The sequence below is a fragment of the Sturnira hondurensis genome, unplaced genomic scaffold (genome assembly GCF_014824575.4).
Source record: "Sturnira hondurensis isolate 20B ecotype Veracruz unplaced genomic scaffold, ASM1482457v3 Scaffold0006496, whole genome shotgun sequence".
Lineage (NCBI taxonomy): Eukaryota > Metazoa > Chordata > Mammalia > Chiroptera > Phyllostomidae > Sturnira > Sturnira hondurensis.
The window spans coordinates 15,449,726-15,472,870 of NW_028079127.1; the positions used below are offsets into that span (position 1 = coordinate 15,449,726).

The 23,145-nt window shown below is 60.3% G+C and overlaps 1 protein-coding gene across 1 annotated transcript in view; it reads right to left on the reverse strand.

Moving 5' to 3' along the window:
* LOC118989595 (contactin-3-like) overlaps positions 1–23,145 on the reverse strand; it is an 88,043-nt gene that overhangs the window by 8,561 nt on the left and 56,337 nt on the right. The window contains exons 11-18 of the mRNA XM_037049921.1: positions 13,359–13,486; positions 11,855–12,030; positions 7,336–7,453; positions 6,402–6,560; positions 6,156–6,305; positions 4,539–4,609; positions 3,246–3,480; positions 1,164–1,279 (exon numbers count right to left, since the gene is read on the reverse strand). Coding sequence (XP_036905816.1) covers positions 1,164–1,279; positions 3,246–3,480; positions 4,539–4,609; positions 6,156–6,305; positions 6,402–6,560; positions 7,336–7,453; positions 11,855–12,030; positions 13,359–13,486 — 1,153 coding nt within the window. The remainder of the gene's footprint in view (positions 1–1,163; positions 1,280–3,245; positions 3,481–4,538; positions 4,610–6,155; positions 6,306–6,401; positions 6,561–7,335; positions 7,454–11,854; positions 12,031–13,358; positions 13,487–23,145) is intronic.

The window sequence follows — 23,145 nt, forward strand, 5'->3', positions numbered from 1 at the left end:
GTCCCCAATTAGGACGTCTTTTGTCCGAGCTGGTCTTCACCCTCTTCACATTTCCAAGAGCCCGGGGAGAGAACCGCACCGGCTGCTCCTTCGGAACTGGGATCAGGCCCTGTACGCAGCTGTTGGCTGCTTGGTGGCAGGTGGTGCCTGGGAAGCTGCACCCGGGACTCACTCCCTGGGAAGACACGCCCTCCCCCCTCCCCACCTGCCTCCCACCAACGGCAGCCCAGGGGGAACACGGCCGAGTCGCACGCTCGGATCCTGCTGTTTCCATGTGACTTCATGGGCTGTCGCAGATGCCCGGGAGATCCACCCCGAGGCCCCACATTCGAAACAGAAACAGGGAGGCCCCAGAGTCTCCTCAGGCTGCTCGACAGTGGCCGTGAGGTAGGTAGTTTACTCCCGTCATCTTCGTCGTAGCGACTTCGGAGAGAGCGCCAACATCTCGTTCAAGGGCCGTGTCAGAACAGAGCCCCAAGGTGGCAGGATCGGATGTGGCCCAGGTGTGGCTTCAGAGCCACTCTGTGTTACAGGTGTGCTCCCTGTGTCCCCCCACCTGTCCCGGCAAAGCCATTTCCCCGCTGTGGGGGGCAGCCCTGGCTGCCGCCATCCATGGTGCCCTGGTGCACAGCCAGGGGACTGAGGGGCTCCCAGCCCAGGCTCTGGGGCCCTGTGTGGGCTGGTCTGGCTGCTCTGCTGTGCGATCGCTGGTCTTTCCCTCCTCAGCTCCGCGCTCCCGACTCCGGAGAGCTCGGCCAGTGTCCTGTGATTAACACGCAGGTGGACTTCCCCACGCGTGGGTCCTGAAGTGTCCGTGAATGAGACCCGCGCCCAGGTGTCTGGGGTCAGCAGGTCCAGATGGTTCTGGGAGCTCATCTCTAGCGGGAAATTCAGGTAAATCTGATGACCGAGGTCCTCGGGACACAAGTGAGCGTCACGCTGCTGACCGACGCTTTCCCTGTCACGCCCACTCAGGACAGTGCCATTTGCCACCAGGGACAGAGAGCCCCTCAGGCTCCAACGACACCCAGGATGCTCATGAGGGTCAAGGTGCTGGGGGAGTTTCCACAAAAGCCGGACTTTGGCCGAAAGGTTGCCGTGGAAAACACACAGGTGGACGCGGCGACACCCAGGCGGAGCGGGTGGGCTTGCCCGGGACTCACCTCGTAGCCAAGCAGGCGGCCGCTGCTCAGCTTCCACGGCACCGCGCCCCAGGACACTTCGATCTCCGAGGCGGACAGGCTCTCCGCCGAGACCCGTGGTGGCGCGGCTGCGGGCTCTGCTCGGGGACACAAGGGGAAGCGCGGTTTCAATGCTAGGAGCATGTTTAAAAAACCCACCGAAGTTTCCAGTTGGCCAGCACGTTAGCACATGGAAAAATTCCGACAACAGGCAGTGCACGTATTTGAAAAGACAAACCGTCCCACGCAAACACCGGCTGATGTCCATTCCTGAGGACCTGTTGGCACCGGAGCCACGCGTGTCTCCCTGCTCAGAGGCCGCAGCGGCCTGGGGGCCCCCTCCGGCTGGCCCTGGACTCCCACTTTCCCCCCTTTCCCTTCCTGCTCCCCGCCCACCGCCGCTCCTCTCCTGGCTCCTGCCTGGGCCCCAGCACACCCACAAAAGCTACTGGTTGTCGCGTTTCAACGTCCCAACAACGGTCGAGGGCTACAGAGGTCGCCTCTGCACTAGTAAGTGGCTGCTCGGGTCCTGGCCGCTCGCGCCCCGACCTGGGTGGGGCGCCCTTTGAAGGGGCAGACACTGGGTGCACCTTGGCAGCAGGACCCTCCCGCCTCACGCGGCCCTGAGCAGAGACCCTCCTTCCCCAGAACCCACCCCGTTGTTGGCCGCCACAGCTGATGGATTCTGAGAGGGTGGCCTGGTCCAAGCTGGGCTCCTGGATTTTCCTCCTGGGAACTCACAACTTGGTTTGGGAAGACGAGGGGTGCGTAGGGCCCATGGACCCAGCCCTGGCGTGCTAGGGGAGAGCCCGTCTCCGGGCCCAGGCCTTTGCTGATGAAGGCTCTCCGTGAGGCTTTCTGTTTAACTCTTCCTCCGCTTCCACGAGAGACCCCAGAAGCTCCCCAAAGACCCCTCAGGTGTTTCGTAGACAAACACCCTCTGTTTCTGGCACTTGGAACTGAAGGACTCATCACCGAGTCCTCCGGGCGGCAGGAGGGGTCACAGGAGAAGGGGGGTGCGGGAAGGGTCCAGGCTGCCTCTCCCTTCCCCACGGCACCCTCCGGGCCGGGGTGCCACGAACCTCCTGCTTCACTGGGACCTGACCCAGACCCCACCCTGCCCTGGTCCTGAAAACACCGTTCGGATGGGAACATAAAAGCTCTCTTCTGCGAAGCTGCTTGTGACACATTCGTGTTTCCACTCAGAGAAACAGGGGTCCTGGGGGAGGGGGCGAAGGAGAACAGAATCTCTCCTCGTCTTCAGGGGCCACAGCAGAGGACACAGCTGACATGTTTCACAGCTCAGTGTGGTTGAAGTGCCAGCTCGGTGAGTCGGCTCGGTGGAGGCGTGTTTATCCATGCCGTTCGCAAGCTTCCACTGCCCCACGTGTGCACAAGACCCCCTCGGCCCCTGCAGGTCGCCCGGCCGGGAGAGGCTGGAGGAGGTCGCGTCGGCCGTGGGTTGTACCCAATACCTGCTGACAGCTGCGGCTCCAGCAGCTCCTGACATTGCGAAGCTTTGTGACCAGAGGCAATGCCGGGGTTGGGGGTAGGTAGGGGTGGACGGGGTGGAGACGGTGGGTCCGGGTGAAGGGTGCCCACCGGGGCACAGCTCCAAGCTGAGCCTGGGCTGCCTGGCCTCTACCAAGCCATGGCCTCGCCCTCCCGCTCAGCCCCTTGCTTGGTCACAGCTGTGGTCATGGGCAGGGGAGCCTCCTTAACACTGAAGACCAGGGCACTTCCTGGGGAACCCTCTTCCTCTGAGCCGGGAAGAGGACGCTCAGCAGGGCTTGCCCCGCCCAAGTCTCAGCCGGGACTCAGCACGCTCCCTACACAGACCGTCACCCAGGGTGACGTCTCTAACTGCCCAGAGTCTCCTGCTGACCCCTGGCCCTGGCAACCTGTGACTCCCACCATCCTGCACCCGAAGGAACCCACCTGAAGTCACAGGGAACTGCCGCCCACCCCCAACGCCTCCCACCCCCCGGCAGTCAGCTCAGGGACAGGCCAGTGGGCCTGTGGGCGGAGCTGACAGAAAAGCCAGGTGCCCCCCGCCGCCCCTACCTTCCTCCGCGGAGAACACGGTAGTCACGGGGCTGAAGGGCCCCTCCCCCTTGTCGTTGTACACGCCCACTCGGACCTCGTACAGGGAGAACGGCAGGATGCTCTCGTTCCGGAAGACGTATCTGGGGGTGTCTGCGGACGGGACCACGGTCTGGATCCAGCTGGTGGCCCCCAGTGGGCGGAAGGCGACGACGTACCCAAAGCCTTCCCCATTCTGTAGCTCTTCGGGGACAGGCTGGAAGGGGGGAGACAGCCTGTTGGCGGCCCCAACCACCACGCGGGGCCAAGCACGGGCAGCTGTGGTCCTCAGCATGCGGGTGGCCCCGGAGAGGAAGCCGCACAGGGGGAAGCGGGTGCGTAAACGACAGGGGAAGCCCTGGGGCAGATGCGTGCTGCTCTCACAGCCAGGCCTACGGAGCCCTTCTCAGGGCTCAGGGACTTGGGAGCATCCTGAAGCTGTGGTTGGGGTCCTCGATGGTGATGGTGATGGTGGTGGTGATGGTGGTGGTGATGGTTAAGGTGGTGATGGTGACGGTGGTGGTGGTGGTGGTGATGGTGGTGGTGATGGTGATGGTGGTGATGGTGGTGGTGGTGGTGGTGATGGTGATGGTGGTGGTGATGGTGGTGATTGGATAACCTCATCTCTCATGCCAAATAAGAATCATCTAATCCCCACACGGATATGATAATTAAGCCCCCCAAAGTCGAACTAGAAAACAAGGAAGTAGAAACAATGTGTTAAACTCAAAGTTGTATTTGCATCGTGTGAAAATCCCTCCTGACATTCCCTCAAGATCTCTTAGTTTTTCCAACAATGTCTTCCAATAAGACAGACAACCGTAGTGAGTGCCTTCTGGCTTTCAGCGTGTTCGTGAAGGCTGTTCCTAATTAGGACAGAAAGCAGCGGCACCTGAGAGGGTGGCCAGGAGGCCAGCACCTGCCAGCACCTGTGAAAGGTGTGTCCCCTGTGGGTGGCTGCCCCCGACGGGCCAGCAGCTGTGTGGAGAACCAAAAGGCCTGTTGGACAGTCAATAGCCAGGACCTGACTCTCCCCTTGGTTTGCCAGCCCGATGGCCACAGGCAAATTATTTAACAACTCTGTGCCTTTGTGTCTTGTCTATAAATTGTTGCAAGGATGCAATTTAAAAATACTCAGAATGGTTGGAACGGTGCTTAGCACAGGGCAGGCTTTAAGCCTGAGCTGCTGGCAGGACAGCAGCCCCAGCCACCAGGAGGCCCAGCAGCTGTGGGGACAGCTGACCCCAGGAAGGGGGTGGGGCAGCCAACACTTACGTCCCAGGTTATCACCAGCTCAGACCGGCTTCCGCCTCCGCCGCTGACCTCGGAAGGGGGCACCTCTGGAGCTGAGGGCGAGAGAGAAACAGGGGTGAGGCCCTGGGAGAAGACGCCGTCTGGCTGGTTTCTGGTGTTTGAAGCAATTTCATCGCCGGCACATTTTACACGTATGTGTAAGTCTATCGGTGATGCATGCACTTACGTGTGTGCACAGCTGACCTGGGAACGTGGGCTCGGACACAGGTTTCCCCCGCTGAGCCCTGGGCCGTTTCTGACGGCGGTCAGGGCGTCTGAGGGTGCAGGGGGCCAGCTGTGCGCACTGAACTACTGCCTCCCGCAGCAGCGGGCGGCTTCCTCACGCTTTGCCGCCCACGCTCCCAGTGGGAGCTGCGATGCAACTGCAGCTGTGGGGGAGGCAAAGGTTCCTCCAGGACCGTCAACTGTGCGGGGCCCCTGCGCTGCCTTGTTCACGGGTCAGCTGTGTCTGTCTCTGGGACATCATCACGTCATTTGTGGTTGCATGACATCATCAAAGATTCAAACAGCAGGAGCGAGTGGCTGAAGGTCCCTAACACGACGAGGAAAGTGATTCTCAGGGAAGATCCAAGGATGACGCAATCCATGGCCCAAGGCAGCTTTACAAACGTGTGCCCAGACCCGAACCCTCACGTCCTGCGACCCAGGGCCCTTCCCGACCCTCAGCCAGACACCGCTCTCTCACGGGCTCAGAGGCTTTGGGCTGGGCAGCCCTGGGCACCGCGAGAACTCCGGCGGGTCGGGTCCAGCTGTGCCCACGGTGTCGAGAAAGCGCGAAGCCCAGACAGACACTCCCTCTATGGGTCATGTGAGTGAGCACAGCACCTCTCAGACAAGGTCCCCTGTGTCCCCATCACCTGGCACCAACTGATCCATGTCATTCCAAGTAAAACAGCATCATTGAAGTTGCTGAAACCTACACCATGGCTCCTACTTGAGTCCATTCGCAGACCGACACGAGAACTTTATCGAAACATCATTTTACTTAATTCCGCTTAACATCACAGGCTTTGCAGGGAAAGCCCCCCGGTCACGCCAGATGCCTTGGTGACGTGACACTGGGCACAGCTGTCATGCTCAGACACTTCCAGGATGGTAAGCTGGTGTTGTGGTTACCATGAGCAGCCCCCACGTGGGGAACTTGGACAGCAATTCTCTCCTAACTGGACACTTATGGGGCCAAAATGTGTCTCCTTGGTGACAGCCTCAGCTCGTCCCCAAGCTGCTGGCTCCCCAACCTCACTGCCCTCCCACCCACCAGTGCCCCCTGTCTATGCAAACAGCACCCCCCCCATCAGCAGGGTAACTGTGTCAGGAGTGCTCGTCACCACAAGAGACAAAACTGTGCTCGCTCAGTGTTCACAATGAACGCCGTGGCACACGGGGCTCCTGGACACGTCATGCTGCACCAGGCCTCTGACAAATGCCACCCAGCTGTCCCCAGTCCTGCCATGGGGGTGTCGGGTCATCGCCACGATGGATTGTTGCGGCTGGACCCCGCTGGCCTGGGTACCGAGGGACATGGAATCCACACCCGGGAGACCTGCCAACCCATTACTCAGGAAACAGAACACTAACCTGCCTCTTCAGTTCTTACTTTTTCTGAGGGTAAACTGGGCTCTCCACCTCCGATTCTGTTGCTGGCTACAACCCGAAACTCGTACTCCACCCACGGACTCAGCTCGACCACAGTGGCTGTGCGGGTGTCCCCGTCGAGGAGCCCGGGCACTGCGCAGGGGCAGGTCAGAGAGTGAGGGTCCGAGGTACTCGGCGCTGCCCCGCGGCGCGCTGCCCGGTGCCGGCGGCGTCCGCCTGCCCCTGTACCTGTCGTGGCGGTTTGCCAGCCCACGGAGAAAGGGGTCCTCGCCTGGACGGAGTAGGACGTGACCGGGCTGCGGTTGTCGGTGCCCTCTTTCCAGGACAGCTGGGCTGTGGTGTCTGTGATCTCCTCCACCTTCACGCTCTCAGGCGGCCCTGGGGAACCTGCGGGGGGCGGGGACCCACGGTGGGGAGCTGTTCGGCCATGTCCTCCTCCTCCACCGGAGGGAAGACCTTGCCACTGGGCCACTTCCACCCCCCCTCCGCCGCCCCACGTCTGTAGTTAGAGATTAAACCAGAATGTGAGGCAGTAATTCTGAGGTCGGGACACCCGCAACGGCACACGGCGCCGGCTGTGAGGCCCCTGCCCACGGGACTCCTGCTCCTGTCCACGTGCTGCGTCCTCTCCTGTGCTGGGCAGCCAGCCCCTCCACCCACTCACGGTGCAGGCGCAGGCACCCCAGCTGCTGGGGCTGCTCTGCTCTCTGGGGCCAGAGCCCTGTCCAGCCCAGGAGCAAATCAACACCTCGGACGGTGGCTCAGATCCTTCACCTTGGGCATCCTGGGGGACTGGATCCTAACCCACGCACACACAGACACATGTGCACACACATGCAGTCACACACGCAGACACACGTGCACACACATGCACTGTCATCATTCCCTTCCACAGCAGACACAACTTCTGCGTGACCCACATGCTCACATCGGCCGGCCAGCAGCTGCGATTGCTTGTGACCGGGAGACCATGTGAGGCTAAGCTGAGAGTGTCATTACTTTGGGTCCACACTCACCCTGACAGCGCCTCATTCTCGGGGGTAGGGGGGACGAGTTGGTGTCAGACCCGTGTGCTCCCACGCCCCCCCCCATTCTGGAGATTCCTGCACGGGGGAGGCTCGGGTAAGACACGAAGCCGGAAGTGGGGCACGTGGATGGCTACCTCTGACCACGAGGTCGGCGGCCGATGACGCGCTGTCCACGCTGCTCCGCACCACGCAGACGTACTGCCCGCTGTGCTTCAGCTGGACGTTTCTGATCAACACGTCGCCCGATGAGCTCTGTTGGGCGAACACGCAGTGAGCTCGCTTCCGCTGTGCGAGTGCACAGCGCCCCGGAGGCTGTGTGCACCCCCACCGGGGCGGAGCCTGCACCCCACGAGGAGACTGCGTGGGGAAGATGCACCGATGAATGTGTGGACATCGGAGCCAGTGACACCCCTGCCGGCCTGCCTGTGGGCGTTAATGGCTCCAAAAATGAATGTGGGCGGGGTTGCGGCCCCAGAGTCGTCTCCTTCCACCGGCGACTCTCGTCTGCACACCCACACTCAGCACCACCCGCTGCCTCTCTTCTCCGCACCCCGTCTCTGCACAAACCTCCCGAGAAGAGGGGGAGCATGTCGGTCTCGGGGGAGAGGCAACTGCAGGGCAGGGGCTGCCACGGTCCGGCCCCACTGGGCCTTACACACCCAAAGCCGCTGGATTCGGCTTCACTGCAGAACGTGGGCACCGTGAACCTGAACCCCTCACATGGAGGAATTAGAACGTTTCCAGCCCTGAAGGCACCGGCTGTCCATCAAGAGGCTCCAGGTGCCTTGGAACCCGTCACCGGAGCCCACGTGGCTGGTTCCCAAAGCTCAGCTTCCAGTTGTCTTCATTTTAGACGAACGCAAAACCACGCCCGCAGAGTGACTGACTGCGGGCCAGCATCGTGCTGGGGTCAGCAAGTCAGGGGTCGACGTGAAACGATTCGGACAGCAAAGCCGTTCAAAGTGGATGATCGTTCCTTCACGCTGTGCAGCGGGGAGAGGAAGGGGCTAACGGAGACGCGGAGACTGTAGGAGCCACTGATTACTCCTCAGGCACCGACGTGGCATTGGGTGAACCCGTAGATGAAAAATGCAGCAAAAATCAGGAGGGACCCCCGCCTCCGCATCCCCTCTCTCAGAAAAACCCCTCGGTGGTGTTCTTTTCCTAGTGGTTCCCTTCCTCACGCCGACGTCTCCGGTGCCGCTTCAGGACCTGAAGCCCAGTGTGGGGGGACAGGTATCCGCGTGGGAACGCGTTGTTTTTATGGATCCAGGAAGTTTGGTAAAGATGACGCAACGTCACCCGGCACAGGCCCCGTGCAGGAACCCCAGAATGAACAGGGCCATCGAGGTCTTGTTCCACCTGACGTGGGGCCACTGGCCTGTTGTCATCGGGGAAAGGGAGTGGGCGTGTGGATGGGCAGCCCTCCTGGAAGCTGTTTCCTTACCTAAGAAGATGGGACGTTCGCATGAGTCCCTCCCTCAGAGTGTCCCCTGCAGAGGCGTGTGCCTGTGCAGAAGGACGTGTGGGCAGAGGAGGTCCTTCACACCAGCTTCTTCCTCAGCTCCCCCCACAGGTCTGCTCAGTGAGCGAGGGGGGTGTTGCTCGCCAACACTCCTCCCCGCAGGGTTGTTCTGAGTGATTGTAACAAAAACCGAAAACCCCCAAGTCTGACCTGGACGCCCCCTTCCCCTCAACAGCCGAGTGTGAGCCCACGAGGGCACAGGCTGATTGGCCGCGACCACAGACCGGGTGCCCCACAGCCGACACTTCCCAGGGGCACACTTCTCACCTCCCGGTCTCACCAAAGGGAACAGAAACTAGGTTTGGTGTGAAGGATGACGATTGTCAGACTATTTTCTGGTGAAAAGCATGATCTAAAATTTTAAAGCCGGTATAAGAAACATAGTTTAAAAGTCAGTTTTTACTGTAATAAAAAAGTTTCTGATTTTGACAGCCATGTTTTAAATTGCCCCAAATGAACTGTTCACCCTTCACTTCCTCATTCATGTTCACGTCAATTAAATAGCGTAATAAAATGGTGTAATAATTATGTCTTGAAAAGTGAATGAATTTCTTTCTGAAACTGGAGCATAAAATCCCAGCCAGTGTAACAACTTCAACTCAACGATAAAAAGGCGAGCACCCCCGAAATGCAACCCGGGCCCGTCCCCCAGCTCGTTGCGGGTCAGCACCGAAGCAGCCAAGTGTCACGGCTCCACCCCAGTAGGAGGAAAAAAGCCGAACCCGGAAAAACCAACAACTTTTCTTGGGCCCAGCGGAGAAGGGACGTCACAGGCAAACCCACAGCCTCTGAAACTGGGGAGACGGCAGGCTGGGGGCCCCTTGAGCTTCATGGCGCTGAGCAAATGGCCCCTTGAGCTTCATGGGCAAAGGCAGTGCTGGTGCCCCCGTGGGGGACCCCGTCTGCCTTCGACCCCAAGGCGAGGCCAGCACTACAGGCCCTGTGGATGGGAAATGCCCGGCAGGCAAACACGCAGACACACGCAGAACAGAGTCGTCTAGAGCTGGCAGTGGGGCGGTTCCGGGCAGAGGGCGTGAGGCCTCCTTTTGAAGGAATTAAAACATCCTGCAATCGACTTTGGTGATGGATGCAAAACTCAGTGGCTGTACCCCCAACCCTCGGCTGCTCACATTGAGTGGATGCACCATGCGGCACGTGAGTGACTTCTCAGTGACGCTGTTAAGGACACCGGTGCCCACACAGCAGCACCCGCAGGGACCAGCCTCCTCCCTGTCTGGGGCCGAGTGGTCCCCTCGTTCCCTGCACTCGTCAGACTCGCCCTCGTTGGCGACACGTGGTCTCTCCAGGAGCAAAGAGCCCCCAGACAGTCTGCAACACTGCATGGCGGGAGGAACGTGGAAAATTCTAGAAACTGTGAGAAAGACACAAGAAAAGGGGAACAGACAGTCCAGTGTCACAGGCAGCGGAACCCAGACTCGCAGGTGAGTCTGAATAGAGGTCTCGGCTGCTCGGATCAGGTCACGGCCTGCAGTGACGGAGACGGGAGCCGGCCTGGACAATGGCAGACTCCCCAACTGCGGGTGCAGCTGGTTCTGGGACCCTGCTCTGCAACATGCTGGTCAGGCTGCAGCCACTGGGAGGCGCTGCCTCATGGTTGGTNGCCTTCAACCCCAAGGCGAGGCCAGCACCACGGGCCGTGTGGATGGGAAATGCCCGGCAGGCAAACACGCAGACACACGCAGAACAGAGTCGTCTAGAGCTGGCAGTGGGGTGGTTCCGGGCAGAGGGCGTGAGGCCTCCTTTTGAAGGAATTGAAACATCCTGCAATCGACTTTGGTGATGGATGCAAAACTCAGTGGCTGTACCCCCAACCCTCGGCTGCTCACATTGAGTGGATGCACCATGCGGCACGTGAGTGACTTCTCAGTGACGCTGTTAAGGACACCGGTGCCCACACAGCAGCACCCGCAGGGACCAGCCTCCTCCCTGTCTGGGGCCGAGTGGTCCCCTCGTTCCCTGCACTCGTCAGACTCGCCCTCGTTGGCGACACGTGGTCTCTCCAGGAGCAAAGAGCCCCCAGAAAGTCTGCAACACTGCATGGCGGGAGGAACGTGGAAAATTCTAGAAACTGTGAGAAAGACACAAGAAAAGGGGAACAGACAGTCCAGTGTCACAGGCAGCGGAACCCAGACTCGCAGGTGAGTCTGAATAGAGGTCTCGGCTGCTCCGATCACGTCACGGCCTGCAGTGACGGAGACGGGGGCCGGCCTGGACAATGGCAGACTCCCCAACTGTGGGTGCAGCTGGTTCTGGGACCCTGCTCTGCAACATACTGGTCAGGCTGCAGCCACTGGGAGGCGCTGCCTCATGGTTGGTTCTCCACAAAGTCTCAATCCCTCCCTCCTCGAAATTGCAATTCTTTTCATTTGAATTTATTTGCTGATTGACTGATTTGAGAGACAGACAGACAGACAGAGAGGACACCGGGACCCGGAAACCTTGATTTGCTGTTCCGCTCATTGACCTATTCATTGGTTGGCTCTGGCCTGTGCCCTGACTGGGAATCGAACCTGCAACCTTGGAGTATCTGGATGATGCTCTAACCACTGGCCTTCCTGACCAATTCTCGGTCGGGTGGGACCGTCACAAAGGAGGACACACTGGAAAGCATCTGTGTTTCGCCTGAGTCTCGACGGTGGCACTCACCACTCAGCAGCGTTGGGCACGTAAAAACATGTTTCAGACCCTCAGTCTGTGTGCCTGAGACACGGCAATGCCACGGCTCACGTCGGTGCCATCGCGGGGACTGGCTGTGAAGGAGGCGGGACTCACTGAAACCGAGGCGCTTCCTGGTCAGCTTGTCATTGGACAGTAAGCACTGTGTGGGGACGCCGTCCCTCCCGTGGGCTGCCAGCGACAGAACCGTCAGGGGTGGCGCGGTCTCAGACGCCAAGTTTAACCGAAACCACACATTCCAGGTGGCAGCAGATGGGCTCACTTTCTGGTGATTCCAAGGACTTCCTTCGGTCCCAACAAACCTGGGAGCCCCGAGTCATGAGGGCGACAGGCATTTCTGGAGCCACCCACGCATGTAACCAGCGGCCTCTCCACACACCGGGACCCAAGCCGCACGTCAGCAGGGAGCAGGAGGAGGACGCACGACTTACCCCGCCGACCTTCTCCAGGTGGGACCCGCCCCCGCCGACGTCCGTGAGGGCCCCGTTGAAGTACCAGGTGAACACCGCGTGCAGCAGGGGGTCATGCCGCGCCTGGCAGGGCAGGAGCACGCTCTCGCCCACGGCCACGTCCATGTCGGGCGGCGCCACCGTGATCCGCGTGGGCTCTGGGGCGACAAGGTTCGGGCAGAAGGTCACCATCTTGTTTTGATGAAAGCGACTTTCACAGGCAGACTGCCGGTCTAAGTCGGAGCGTGTGTGTTTGGATATGCACATGCATGTGCTGGTCTGAGTCAGGGGGTGTGTATTTGGGCACACACGTGTGTGCTGATCTAAGAGAGTGTGTTTGGACATGCATACGCATGTGCTGATCTAAGTTGGAGCATGTGTGTTTGGCCACACACACATATGTGCTGGTCTAAGTCAGAATGTGTGTTTGGACATGCATGTGCTGGTACCAGTTTGTGTCTTTGGGCTCACACACATGTGATCTAAGCCAGAGTATGTGTGTACATGCACACACATGTGCTGGTCTAAGTCAGAGTGTGTGTTTGGACACACATGTGTGCTGATCTAAGAGCGTGTGCTTGGACATGCACATGCATGTGCTGGTCTAAGAGTATGTGTCTTTGGACACACACATGTGCCGGTCTAAGCCAGAGTATGTGTGTGTACATGCACACACATGTGCCGCTCTAAGTCGGAGTGTGTGTTTGGACACACACGTGTGCTGATCTAAGAGTGTGTGCTTGGACATGCATACGCATGTGCTGATCTAAGTTGGAGCATGTGTGTTTGGCCACACACACATATGTGCTGGTCTAAGTCAGAATGTGTGTTTGGACATGCATGTGCTGGTACCAGTATGTGTCTTTGGACTCACACACATGTGATCTAAGCCAGAGTATGTGTGTACATGCACACACATGTGCTGGTCTAAGTGGGAGTGTGTGTTTGGACACACACGTGTGCTGATCTAAGAGTGTGTGCTTGGACATGCATGTGATGGTCTAAGAGTATGTGTCCTTGGGCACACACACACATAGGTGCTGGTCTAAGCCAGAGCATGTGTGTTTGGACATGCACATGTGTGTGCTGATCTAAGTTGGAGCCCATCCGCCCCATCAAGGCTCCCGTGGTCCCCCCGCCCACGTGCCCCCTCTCCTGCTTCATCCACTCAGCAGCAGCAGCAGCAGCAGCAGTGCCGGCCCCCGCGCCGCCTCTCGCCCTCCGCACACTCTCCCTGCCACTTCCCGCCTCCCCACACCCTCCTGGTTTCCTCCCACCTGCGGGCTGCGCCTCTTCCTGCCTCCATCTTTTCCTAAACCCGCCCTCGCTGTGTGTCTCCTGCTCGGCAGCTCCCCTCACTCGGTCTCCACGCCTTCTCTCGGTGACTTGTGGTCCCCCCCAAACATGCTGTCTCCAGAGGGCACGGCCCGCCGAGAGCCCTTCTCCTCCGGGACGGCGCCACATGGCGCGCTGCGTGCACACCCACCCGTGACCACCAGGCGCGTGGAGTCGTTGGCTGTCCCGAACCGGTTCTCCGCGAAGCAGGTGTACGTCCCCGCGTCAGCTTTGGTCACGTTGGCTATTCTGAGGCCTCCGTCTTCTAAAAGAGAAATTCTAAAGGAATGCAAATTAGATCAATGAACGTAGGGTAGTCACTTTCCCCCCAATACACAGCACGGTTTTAAACCCAAGCGTTGCCTTAGGCTGAACTTTCAAGGCCAGGAAACCGGCCGTTGTCTTCAGGAAAGAAAGAGAACGAAACAACGTTTCCACACGCACAGGTTCCCACTCCCACCGCCCCGCCCCCCATGCCCCACCAGGACCTCACCCAGCACCACTGGAGGGTAGACCTGACCTGGGAGATTCCTTTGTCAAATAAGTGGGAAATACTTTCCAAAACACATGGTGTGGAGGTTTGGAGAAAACATAAAGTAGATATGAGACTATTTCCCTTCAATCGGAAACAGTATATGAGAAATGAGAAACCCACTGGTCTTTCACTAGGAGCCTGGGAGAGGCGTGTGCAACCCGAGAAAAAACAGATTTTACGGGAAAACGTTGGTGTGGTCGCTGTGGGCTTTGGTGCAGAAGCCAAATTCTGGGTTCATGCGCCTCTGAGTCATCAGTGAGGAGTGACAGCCAGCGGGCGCCTTCCACAGGCTGGGCACTGTGAGCCAGGCGGGAGCCCACCTGCCGGGGTCACAGGCCCCGGGGGGCACAGGGATCCCTCCCTCCGCAGGTGCCCAGTGGGCTCCCGCCTGAGAGACGTGCTCCCGGGACACAGGCGGGGTAAATGGGGGCCGTGGCTGCAATGGGAGCTGCAGGAGAGTCTCTCAGGAAAGGGGTCCTGAAGCCAAGAAGCGAGAACAAGGAAGGCTGCCCGTCTGTGGCCTGGCCCCAGAATCCGTGTTGCCCCTGGTCCCCACCCTGCATCATCTCCCCTCTCCCTTAACTCCTGCATTTGTACCACCCATGGCACAGGCCCCTGGTCCGCGGACGGCCCTTTCCCTGTCTCAGTTCCCAGGTCTGAGAGGGGTCGCTTTTTCCCGAAGGGCCGATGGCGGACTTCAGAACGCGGCAGTCCAGTGTTCAGAGGACAGGGAGGTGTGGACGGGGGTCCGGGGCTGCCTCCAGCTTGGGGGCCATGTGGCATGGTGGGGGTGGGGACGCTGAGCCCGAGGGACAAGCGCGGAGGTCACGACTCCGTCTCCGAGTGTCATCCATCAGCGGCATGGTTTTCGTGGATGTCAACATGCAATTCATCTGAGTTCCTGGCCCAAAAATACACACACGAGGTTTTTCATGTTTATGCGTGTGTGTGCACACGCACGTTCCTTCAACAGCCACCCCTCACACTTGCCTGCATCCTGGTTTCGCTTCCAGGAGAAGTCGTGGGCGAGCCGTCCCCACAGGGGCCCGTGGGCGATCCGGGGTAGGGAGACCCAGCAAACTTGGCAGCTCATGTTATTATTATTATTTTCAATTCCCAGGCACCTTTTCAACACAAGGGTTTGAGAAGCGTGGCCCAGAAAGCTGCTCAGAGCAGAGCCCGCTATGTGGGGGGTGAGGTGAAGGAGACGCCCCGGGTCGCCGTGCAGAAGGCCCGGTGCCCGACCTCCACGGATCTGTGACGGACGCCTGGTGTGAAGTGCCAGCGGGTCCCTTCTCTCTGGGTGGGGGGGGCTCAGAGCAGAGCCCATGCCCTGCTTGTTGGCACACACAGGCCTTCTGGAGGAGTGGGCCGTGAGGACAGACCAGGAGCCGCAGAGAGGTCCCATGAAGGGGAACCTGGGGTGGAGACCGTTTTGGGGACCACGGGAGCTGACCTGACCACTGCAGCCGTGACTGTGGAGTCCTGCCACCACCCCCGTGATGTCACACAGAGGGACTGTCCAGAGCCGCTTTCCCCCACTGGGGTGGCGCTGACCGATGTCCTGAGGCTTGCGGACTCCGCCCCACCAGCTGGTCTCCAGTCACACAAGCCTCCCGCTTGTCACTGTTGTTACGCGTGGTCCCATCTTGGGGCCTCTGCAGAAATGGCTCCCGTGTTGGTTCGCATGCCCTCCACCACCAGATTCTGGCTGCTCGCGGACAGGGTTGTCCCCCAAATGACCCTATGTCTTCACCTTTTGCCGCTTCCGGACTAATGCCTTCTCTCGCAGGCCACGAGCTCTGGAAACCAGCGAGAGCGTCTGGATTAACCCCACTGCGTTCCCGAGCCTCGCCCAGCCTGGGCCGGAGCAGACCCCCAAACCCTGCTGAAGCATCGGCCACTTCGGGGGGCGCTGTGAGGTCAGAGGGCTCCGTGAACCAAGATGAGCTGGGAAAGTGAGCAGATTGTCACACCCAGACACGCTCGCGTGTGTAGACGCACACATAGGTGCGTTCCATGTGTATGTGTGCGCGCATGTACCTGCCCTTCCATCTCTACGGAAGCAAGGGCAGGCCGTGCAAGGCTGTGTGAAAGACTTCAGACACGACCTTCCTGGGTCGGCGGGACGGGGAAGGCACTTGGGCTGCTGAGGAGGAGAAAGGGTCAGCGGGCGGGAGACCGAGGAGCCAGGCCAGGGTGGGAGTCTCGGAGGGAGACGGGCGACCATGGCACTGGGCTCACCCGACTGCCAACCCTACCTGGGAGACACATGGCCGTGACCCCAGAGCAGAGCCGCACCTGCGCCACGGCCGACTGATACGTGTGACCTGCCTTCACGGTTGTGGAGATAGTGCGGGTCTGCTGCCGACTCTGCCCCCGAAGAGAGTGGGGAGGAAACACCAGGAGGCCTCGAAAGCCTTTGGGTGGGGAGGCGTCCGCTCCGAGTCAGAGGAAAGGGTGCGTGGAAGCTCTGGGATGTGGGGCACCCGCCCTCCAGGATCGGGAGGGCAAAGACCCCCTAGAAACGCCTCCTGTGGATAGAACAGGCATTTAGCTACCCAAACATCTTCTGGTTGGGGGGCCCAGAACAGTGGGGTGATCCCAGACGTTTCCCGGGCTGTGTCTGGACATGAAGCTAACCTCCCGGGACAAGCCTGGAGCCTTCGGGAGTGTTGGGGACGAGACCCCCTCCTGTGCGAGAGGCCGTGTGCCTCGCTGACACGTGGGGCGGCCTCCAGGGCCCCGGTCGGGAGGCACTGAGTCCAGAACAAGCACGCTGGCTCGCAAAGACACAGGTTCCGTTGGTAATTGGTAGTTTCTTCCCAAACTGGTTCTTCCAGTAACTTCTACAAGGCCCACGGGGCCCTTGTGTGACAGGAAAATAAACTATGTTTAGCAGATGGAGGGGACGACTGTCTCTCAGCAGACCACCTTCAGGAGCCCGCACTTCCCTTCAGGGTCGTGCAGCGAAGACTTCAGGCTGTTTCCCGGGAAGGGAAACTGCCCTCAACACTTTTCTGCTGGGGCGCAGAGGTGGGAACGAGGTGACAGTGAGGGACCCTCGTCTGGGCACCGAGTGCGAGGAAATAGTCACGAGACAAGCCTTCCAGAACGTGGTTCTCCGTCTGCCTTGAGAAGGAGGGCGGTTTGAGCTGGGCAGAGTTCCTGGGCAGCCCCACGGTTCACCCCGGCAGGTCCCCTGGCACCGGCCTTCCTCGTGCAGGGACAAAGGTTGATGACTTCACGGTGACCCGGTGCAGCTGTGGAGCATCTGAGATAAGTGTGCACCAGGGCGCTCAGCTCTCCAGTGACCCGCTCTGTGACTCCGTGGTGCCACTGAACGAAGGACAGTTTAGAAACCCGGCTTGTTCAGAAAGTAGACTGTGGCCTGGGCAACGTGGACCTGAACTTGAGGGCGGCACCAAGCGGCAACATGGGTTTCTAAAGGGAACTGTGTGGGGTGCCGTGCGTGTGAGGCGGAATTCCTGAGACCGCTGTCCCCTGGCTTGTGTGCTGGCTTCACTGCGACTGTCCTGTGTGACCTGAATCACCAGGGCGCAATTCTGCACCTCAGGAGCCCGGGGTTGGGGTCGGGGGTGACCGGCTGGGTGGGAACCAACGTGGCTATTTTGGGCTCCACTCTCTGAGAACATCTTCTAAGAGACGGACACTAATGATCGGCAGTGGGAGAAGCACCCCCAACACAGGTGGCAGGTGCGAAGGGCAAACAGAAGTCGGTGAAGCGCACGAGAACCACGGGCGCTGGGCAGTAACAGACCCAAGGTCAGAGGGCGCCGGCACACTACAGTGCGGAGAAGGGGTCCGAACGCTCACCTCTCAGCCGGCTCGCTCGGGGTGATTTACGGGTCAGAGGGTTGCAAGGGCAAGGAGAGCAGAGAGGGTCTGGCAGCCGGGGACCCTGCGTGGGTGAGCACCAGGCCCCGACACACCCGAGGGACAGGCCCCTCGCTCCGAGACACGGGCCTGGTGCATCTCCCAGCCCCCAGACAGTTCCGCATGCCCGTGAGCGTCAGAGACGAAGGGGTGTTTTCCCAGCTTCTGTGAAACCTGTCGAGCGCTTGCCCGTCGTGACAGACCCATCGGGAGCCAAATTCAGGATGACAGTGACGCAGTGGTTTTCTTTCTAAAATGAATTGAGGTCTGAAGGGCCCCTTAAAAGATGCTTCTGCTTTCAAAAAACTAATCTCTGCAGCAATTCACGGGACCCAGGCAACAGCCCACCTGAAACACGCAAACCCTTATGCAACACAGCATTGCCGCGACTATAAATACCCAGGCGCACAAGGCGGTAAAACTAACATTGCCCGGACGGCTCACACAGAACCTCAAAAGAAACGCTGGTTTACGTTCGAAGGGACCCCGTACTTGACACGGATGTTCTCTGCCCGTGATGGGTTCAGGAGTCAGACCCTTGAGGGTGGAAACGCCAGCGTCATTACCTGCGCTACACGAGGAGCCGGCGCAGAACTGCCCACCCCAGAGTGGGGCAGCGCGGGGCGCGAGGGGCCAGCTCCCCTGCTACATGGACCCCTGGGGCCACTGGTCTCCAGGCAGGAGTCAGACCTTGCCTCTGGGGAGGGTCAGAGACCCCATCACTGCAGGGCTGCCCTCTTTCCTGGGCCCACCGCCCCGGGGTGCCCCTCACCTGCGACGGGACTGCCAGGTGCCCTGAACCAGCCCAAATGGGGAACCTCATCAGCTCAGACGTCCTGGCTCAGAAGTGAGGAGTGAGTTTGGGCTGCTCAGAACCGACTCCCTTTCTTTGGCAAATGACACTGGTCTTGCGTCAGGGGCCTCCCTGCCCTGCCCGTCTTTGCAGGGCTGTGAGTCTAGGCCCCTGTCCGATCCCAGGGAGGGCTGGACTCTGGATGCCTCAGGGGCTCCTCAGGCTTTCCTGGGCACCTGCCACCTGCAGGGCTCCCTGGTCCCACCGTGGGGCCACCCTGGACGACGGCTGGACAGCCCCTCAATGAGGTGCATTTCTGACAAGTTCCCATGGGACAGCGGGGCTGATGGGGACTGCATTTTGAGAAACAGCATTTGAAGCCAGGTCCTCTGAATGCTCCCTCCTCAGAGCTGATCTGTGATGGAGACACGAAGACAATGACGGCCCCTTCGTCCCAGCACTGGCTGTGTGGGGACTGCAGTCACAGGGACCCGAAGCCTCCCTCTACCCTGCCACCCCTGCCCCTTGCTGAGGGGCTCTGTGTAACACCCCCCGGTGTCCTCTCAGCCACACTCCTCGACCCCTGGGGACACGGGCTACCAGCGGGTGCCAGGCACACAGCTGCCCAACACACCTGCCCAGCGCATCCCTGCATGGCAGACGCTTGGGCCCCGCCATGCCCGGCCCAAGGACCCGTTTTCACTCAGCACCGTTTCAGGGCCTTTTTCACAATCTCAGGTGTCCTTTCTAACCACCGGGGACACGGCGCCTTTGATGTCGGAGACGCTGAGGATGCTGTCTGCAGGACGGCAGTCTGTGCATAGTGGCAACAACAGGTGGGACCCCCGGGGCCAGCCCCCCGCAGCCCGCAGCCCCGGGCAGGGCAGTCGGCACCTCACGCAGTGACGACGACCCCCGGTGACCTGCACAGCCTCTCCACCCCGGGTGCTTTGGTGCCCACCTTTCCAGATGTGCTTTAGTGAGATTTTCCTTCCTGGTGACTCACGTGTGGCGACAGGCTCCCTGAGCACCACCTGGCAAGAAACAGCGGTGACGTCTGCACAAGTGGGACAGGCGTGGCACGTTCCCGTCACGCTGTGTTCTGAGGAACTCCTCGGCCCCGGCTGCCCCCACTTCCCATCTCCCCTCTGTGCGGGGCTTCTGTCCCTGTGCGTTCCGACCCGGATCCAGCGGAGCCCCCCGCCGCTGCGCAGAGGACACGGACTCCAGTGCTTGCCTGGCGACTCCTCACGCATCTGACTCTCCGCCTGCCCAGCGGCTCCTTCTCCGTCCCCCAAGGACACGGGACACGACCTTGAAGTGAGTCCCACTGCAAGGTTATTCAAAACACACTCACCGGACATTCGCCAGAAGAAAGGTGGTCTGTCTGTGTTTCAAGGGTTTGGAGTCTGTGGGCTCAAAGCCGCCGTGGGTCGTGGGATGGACACTGCATTTCCAGGGCCATCGGCGTCCTCTCCACGCGGTGCCCCGCCACCCGGCAGGCCTGCCAGCGCCCCATGGCCAGGAGGACTCATTCGGCCCCTGCCCACTGCCTCCTGGGACGCTGCGGGTTGTCTCATCGGCTCCTTTGTGAGCAGAAGGCTCAGAGCCAGAGCCCTGGGTCTCCCCTGGGGGTGTGAACCGCGGGTGGATTTTTTTATCCTAAAGCCGCCTCAGGCGCCAATTGTCCCGGTGTTTTGAAAATGTGACGACTTTCTCCACTAAGTGAATTAATACATAACACGAAAACCAGGTGCCTACAGAAATCTTAAGTCAAAGCGTAAGATGTCTCTTTCCGTAGCATTTGAGCGTCAAAGGTCAGGTAAACATTTTTCCCAAAACAAAACCAATCCTCATACGTTCAGACTCGATTACAGAGTTTTTCAGGGTCGAAGACTCCCAGAGGGCCCAACACTCCGCTCTTCCCACAGAACCCTCTCTGGCCACGACCGTGTGGAGACAGAATCAGAAAACGTCCCGGAGAGGATCGGGAAGTGGAGAAAGCCCAACCGCACCACGGAATTCTGGGAGGTTGTCGGGCAGTAAAAATCCAACTCGGGGACAACGCGCGAGAGCACACAGAACAGGCCACCAGTCCCGGGGACTCCGACGTCGGACCTGCCGCGGCCCAGCCCCGCGTCCGTCCATCCCAAGTTCGGCCAGGAGCTGCAGGCGAGGGAGAAGCTTCTAGAACAGCACTTCCCCACTGCTGATAGGAGGCCTCCAGTAGAAAGCTATAAAAACATCACCCTGACACGATTCTGAGAAGTGGCAGCCGTAAGCTAAGTGAGAAAACTCCAGGTGCCTGGAAAGAGGTCCAGGAAACCTGAAAGGCTCTTCCACAAACATCCGAGGGGCTCTCACCACGCCTGCGTGTTCTGGGAAACCAGAGGGCGAGGAGGGGGCCCGTTCCCTGGAGACCGAAGCCGATGGGGACCCTTGTCACGCAGGCGCACCCGGCCACCCGGTGTGGTCGCTGGCGGGGAGCGTTGCATCTGAGCTGCCCCCTCCGTTCCCTCCACGACACCCTGGGTCTGGCCTCTGCGAAGCCCCCGACGCCCAGCCGCCCCTCGCCAGCTCCACTGCGTCCTCCTGTCTCTTTGGCCCACTGTCTGCAGCGCGGCCAATACCCGCCTCGCCAGGCCCTGGCGCAGCCGGCATTCACCCCTCCACCGCCTGCTGATTCCCTTTCCAGGGCAGCCATGTTTTTGTCACAGCCTCCGAGGATCCCTCGCCTGGACCCGGCCCGTCTCATCCTCGATTCCTCTCACCGTCCTTCTGCGCACGGCGTCGAGGACACTGCTGTCCTCAGCATCTCTGGCTTCCTCTGGTTCCGGAAGCCAGCCCTCTCCCCCGCCCAGGCCTTGGCTCTTGCCTCGCCTCCTCCTGGGAGGGCATTCTTCCAGCTCTCGGCCTGACCTCTGGCTGCTGACCTTGCAGCTCTCTGCCCAAGGTCACTTCCTCCAGGAAGCCTTCCTTGAAACACCCTACATACTCAAGTGTCCTTGGAGCCCGTCTGTGCACGGTGCCTGCCTCCACCAAGTGCGGGGCCGTGCTCCCCATGGCGACCATGGCGCACACCCTGTCACGGGCTCTCTTGGGACCCTGCCCATCCTGGAGAGTCTGGTTGCCTTAGGGATTCTCCGGGAGCCGAGGCACCCACGGGAAGGAGGGTCTGCACCTGCCAAGCCCGGGCTCAGCTCCCAGCTGGCTGGGGTCATCTCTGTCCCGGAGAGCACTCAGCTCCGGCTTCCTCACCTTCGCGACCCCGTGGGGCCCTGACCCGGCCACACCTGGGAGAGACAGGCCCTTCCTGCTGTGGGCTACACAGCCACTTGTCCAGACAACATTTTCTCTCTTGCCTGTTGCTGGCTTGTACAGACCAGTTGAGACGCAGCTCCGAGGTCACTGCTGCCTGAGGGGGCCGTTCCTCTCTCCACCCCCCACCAGGGCTGGGATGCAGCCTCCCCTCGGTCTCCCCTCAGGCTCCTTGTGGACACCCTCATTGCGGACAGGTGGCAATGTCCAGGTTCCTGGAGGCCATCGCTAACAGCACCTGTTCTCTTCCCAGGTGTCCCAGTATACGGAGCTCCGTGGTCACCTCGGTGCCACTGGCAGCCAGGTGGCCTGCATCCCTCGCAGGCTGTGGGGCCCCGGGAAGGCTGGTGCTGAGTCTCCCTCAAGTGCGTGCTGCCGGTGCTGGGCGTGGCCCCCACGCTGCGTGAGGGCAGGACGAGCGAGTGGACAGTGTGGGTACCTCCCTGCAGACAGGACACAGGACACAGTTCTCTACCCAACCAGACCCGGGTCCTGACATGAGGCCTCACACAGACTACGTACAACCCTTGCTCGTTCCGGAAAGGCCAGCAGTCGGAGATAACCCGGGAGTTAGGGGGCAGCAGGAGAGGACTCGCTGGTCTATGAGCCGCGTGCCTGAGGCTGGCTTCACCCAAACTCGTCATCGGGAGGGGCAGCTGGGCACAGGAGGGAGGCGAAGGGGACGAGAGGGGGTGGGCGGACAGGGGCGGTGACTTGAATGTGTGAGGAACAGTGGATGCCTCTGAGATGAGTGAGGCAGAGAGAGGAGCCAGGAACTGGGAGGCAAAGCGAAGGACACGGAGGGAAACGGCTCTGCAGACAGCTGTCCTCCACCGCAGGGCTTCGGGGTGCCATGGGGGGGGCCTCCCGGGCTCTCTCTCCGACCAGCCTCCCCCTGACAGGCGCCAGTTCAGACTCTGCCCCAAGTGAGCTCACCAGGCAGAGGGCCCAACACCTTCCCCCCGGGGACCAGGGCCCTGGCGGGAGCCTTTCAATGAGGTGACGTTGCGCGTGGAATTGGAAGGAGGTGAGGGCAGGACCACTTGTGCCTTTTGGGGGAGGAGACCGAGGTGTCCCCGCAGAGTCTCAGCCCTCTTTCTGGTGTGCGAGGTTTGACAGGTACGCGAGGCCGCGCACGCCCTGCCGCAGCCGAGGGCAGGACTGTCCTCTTGCCCCAAACCCCACGACCCCAGTGGGCCTTCCCACCCAGCCCCGGCAAGCAGTGATGGCTCTTTCCTGTCCCCAAAGCTGCCCCCTTTCCAGGAATGGCACAGAAACAGAATCCTGCCGCATACAATGCTGCATTTTAAAAGCCAGCTTCTACCTCTATGGAAACAAAGAACACTGAGAATCGGTTACGTTTTAAAAACGTGGTCTGCACTGTGGTTGTTCGTC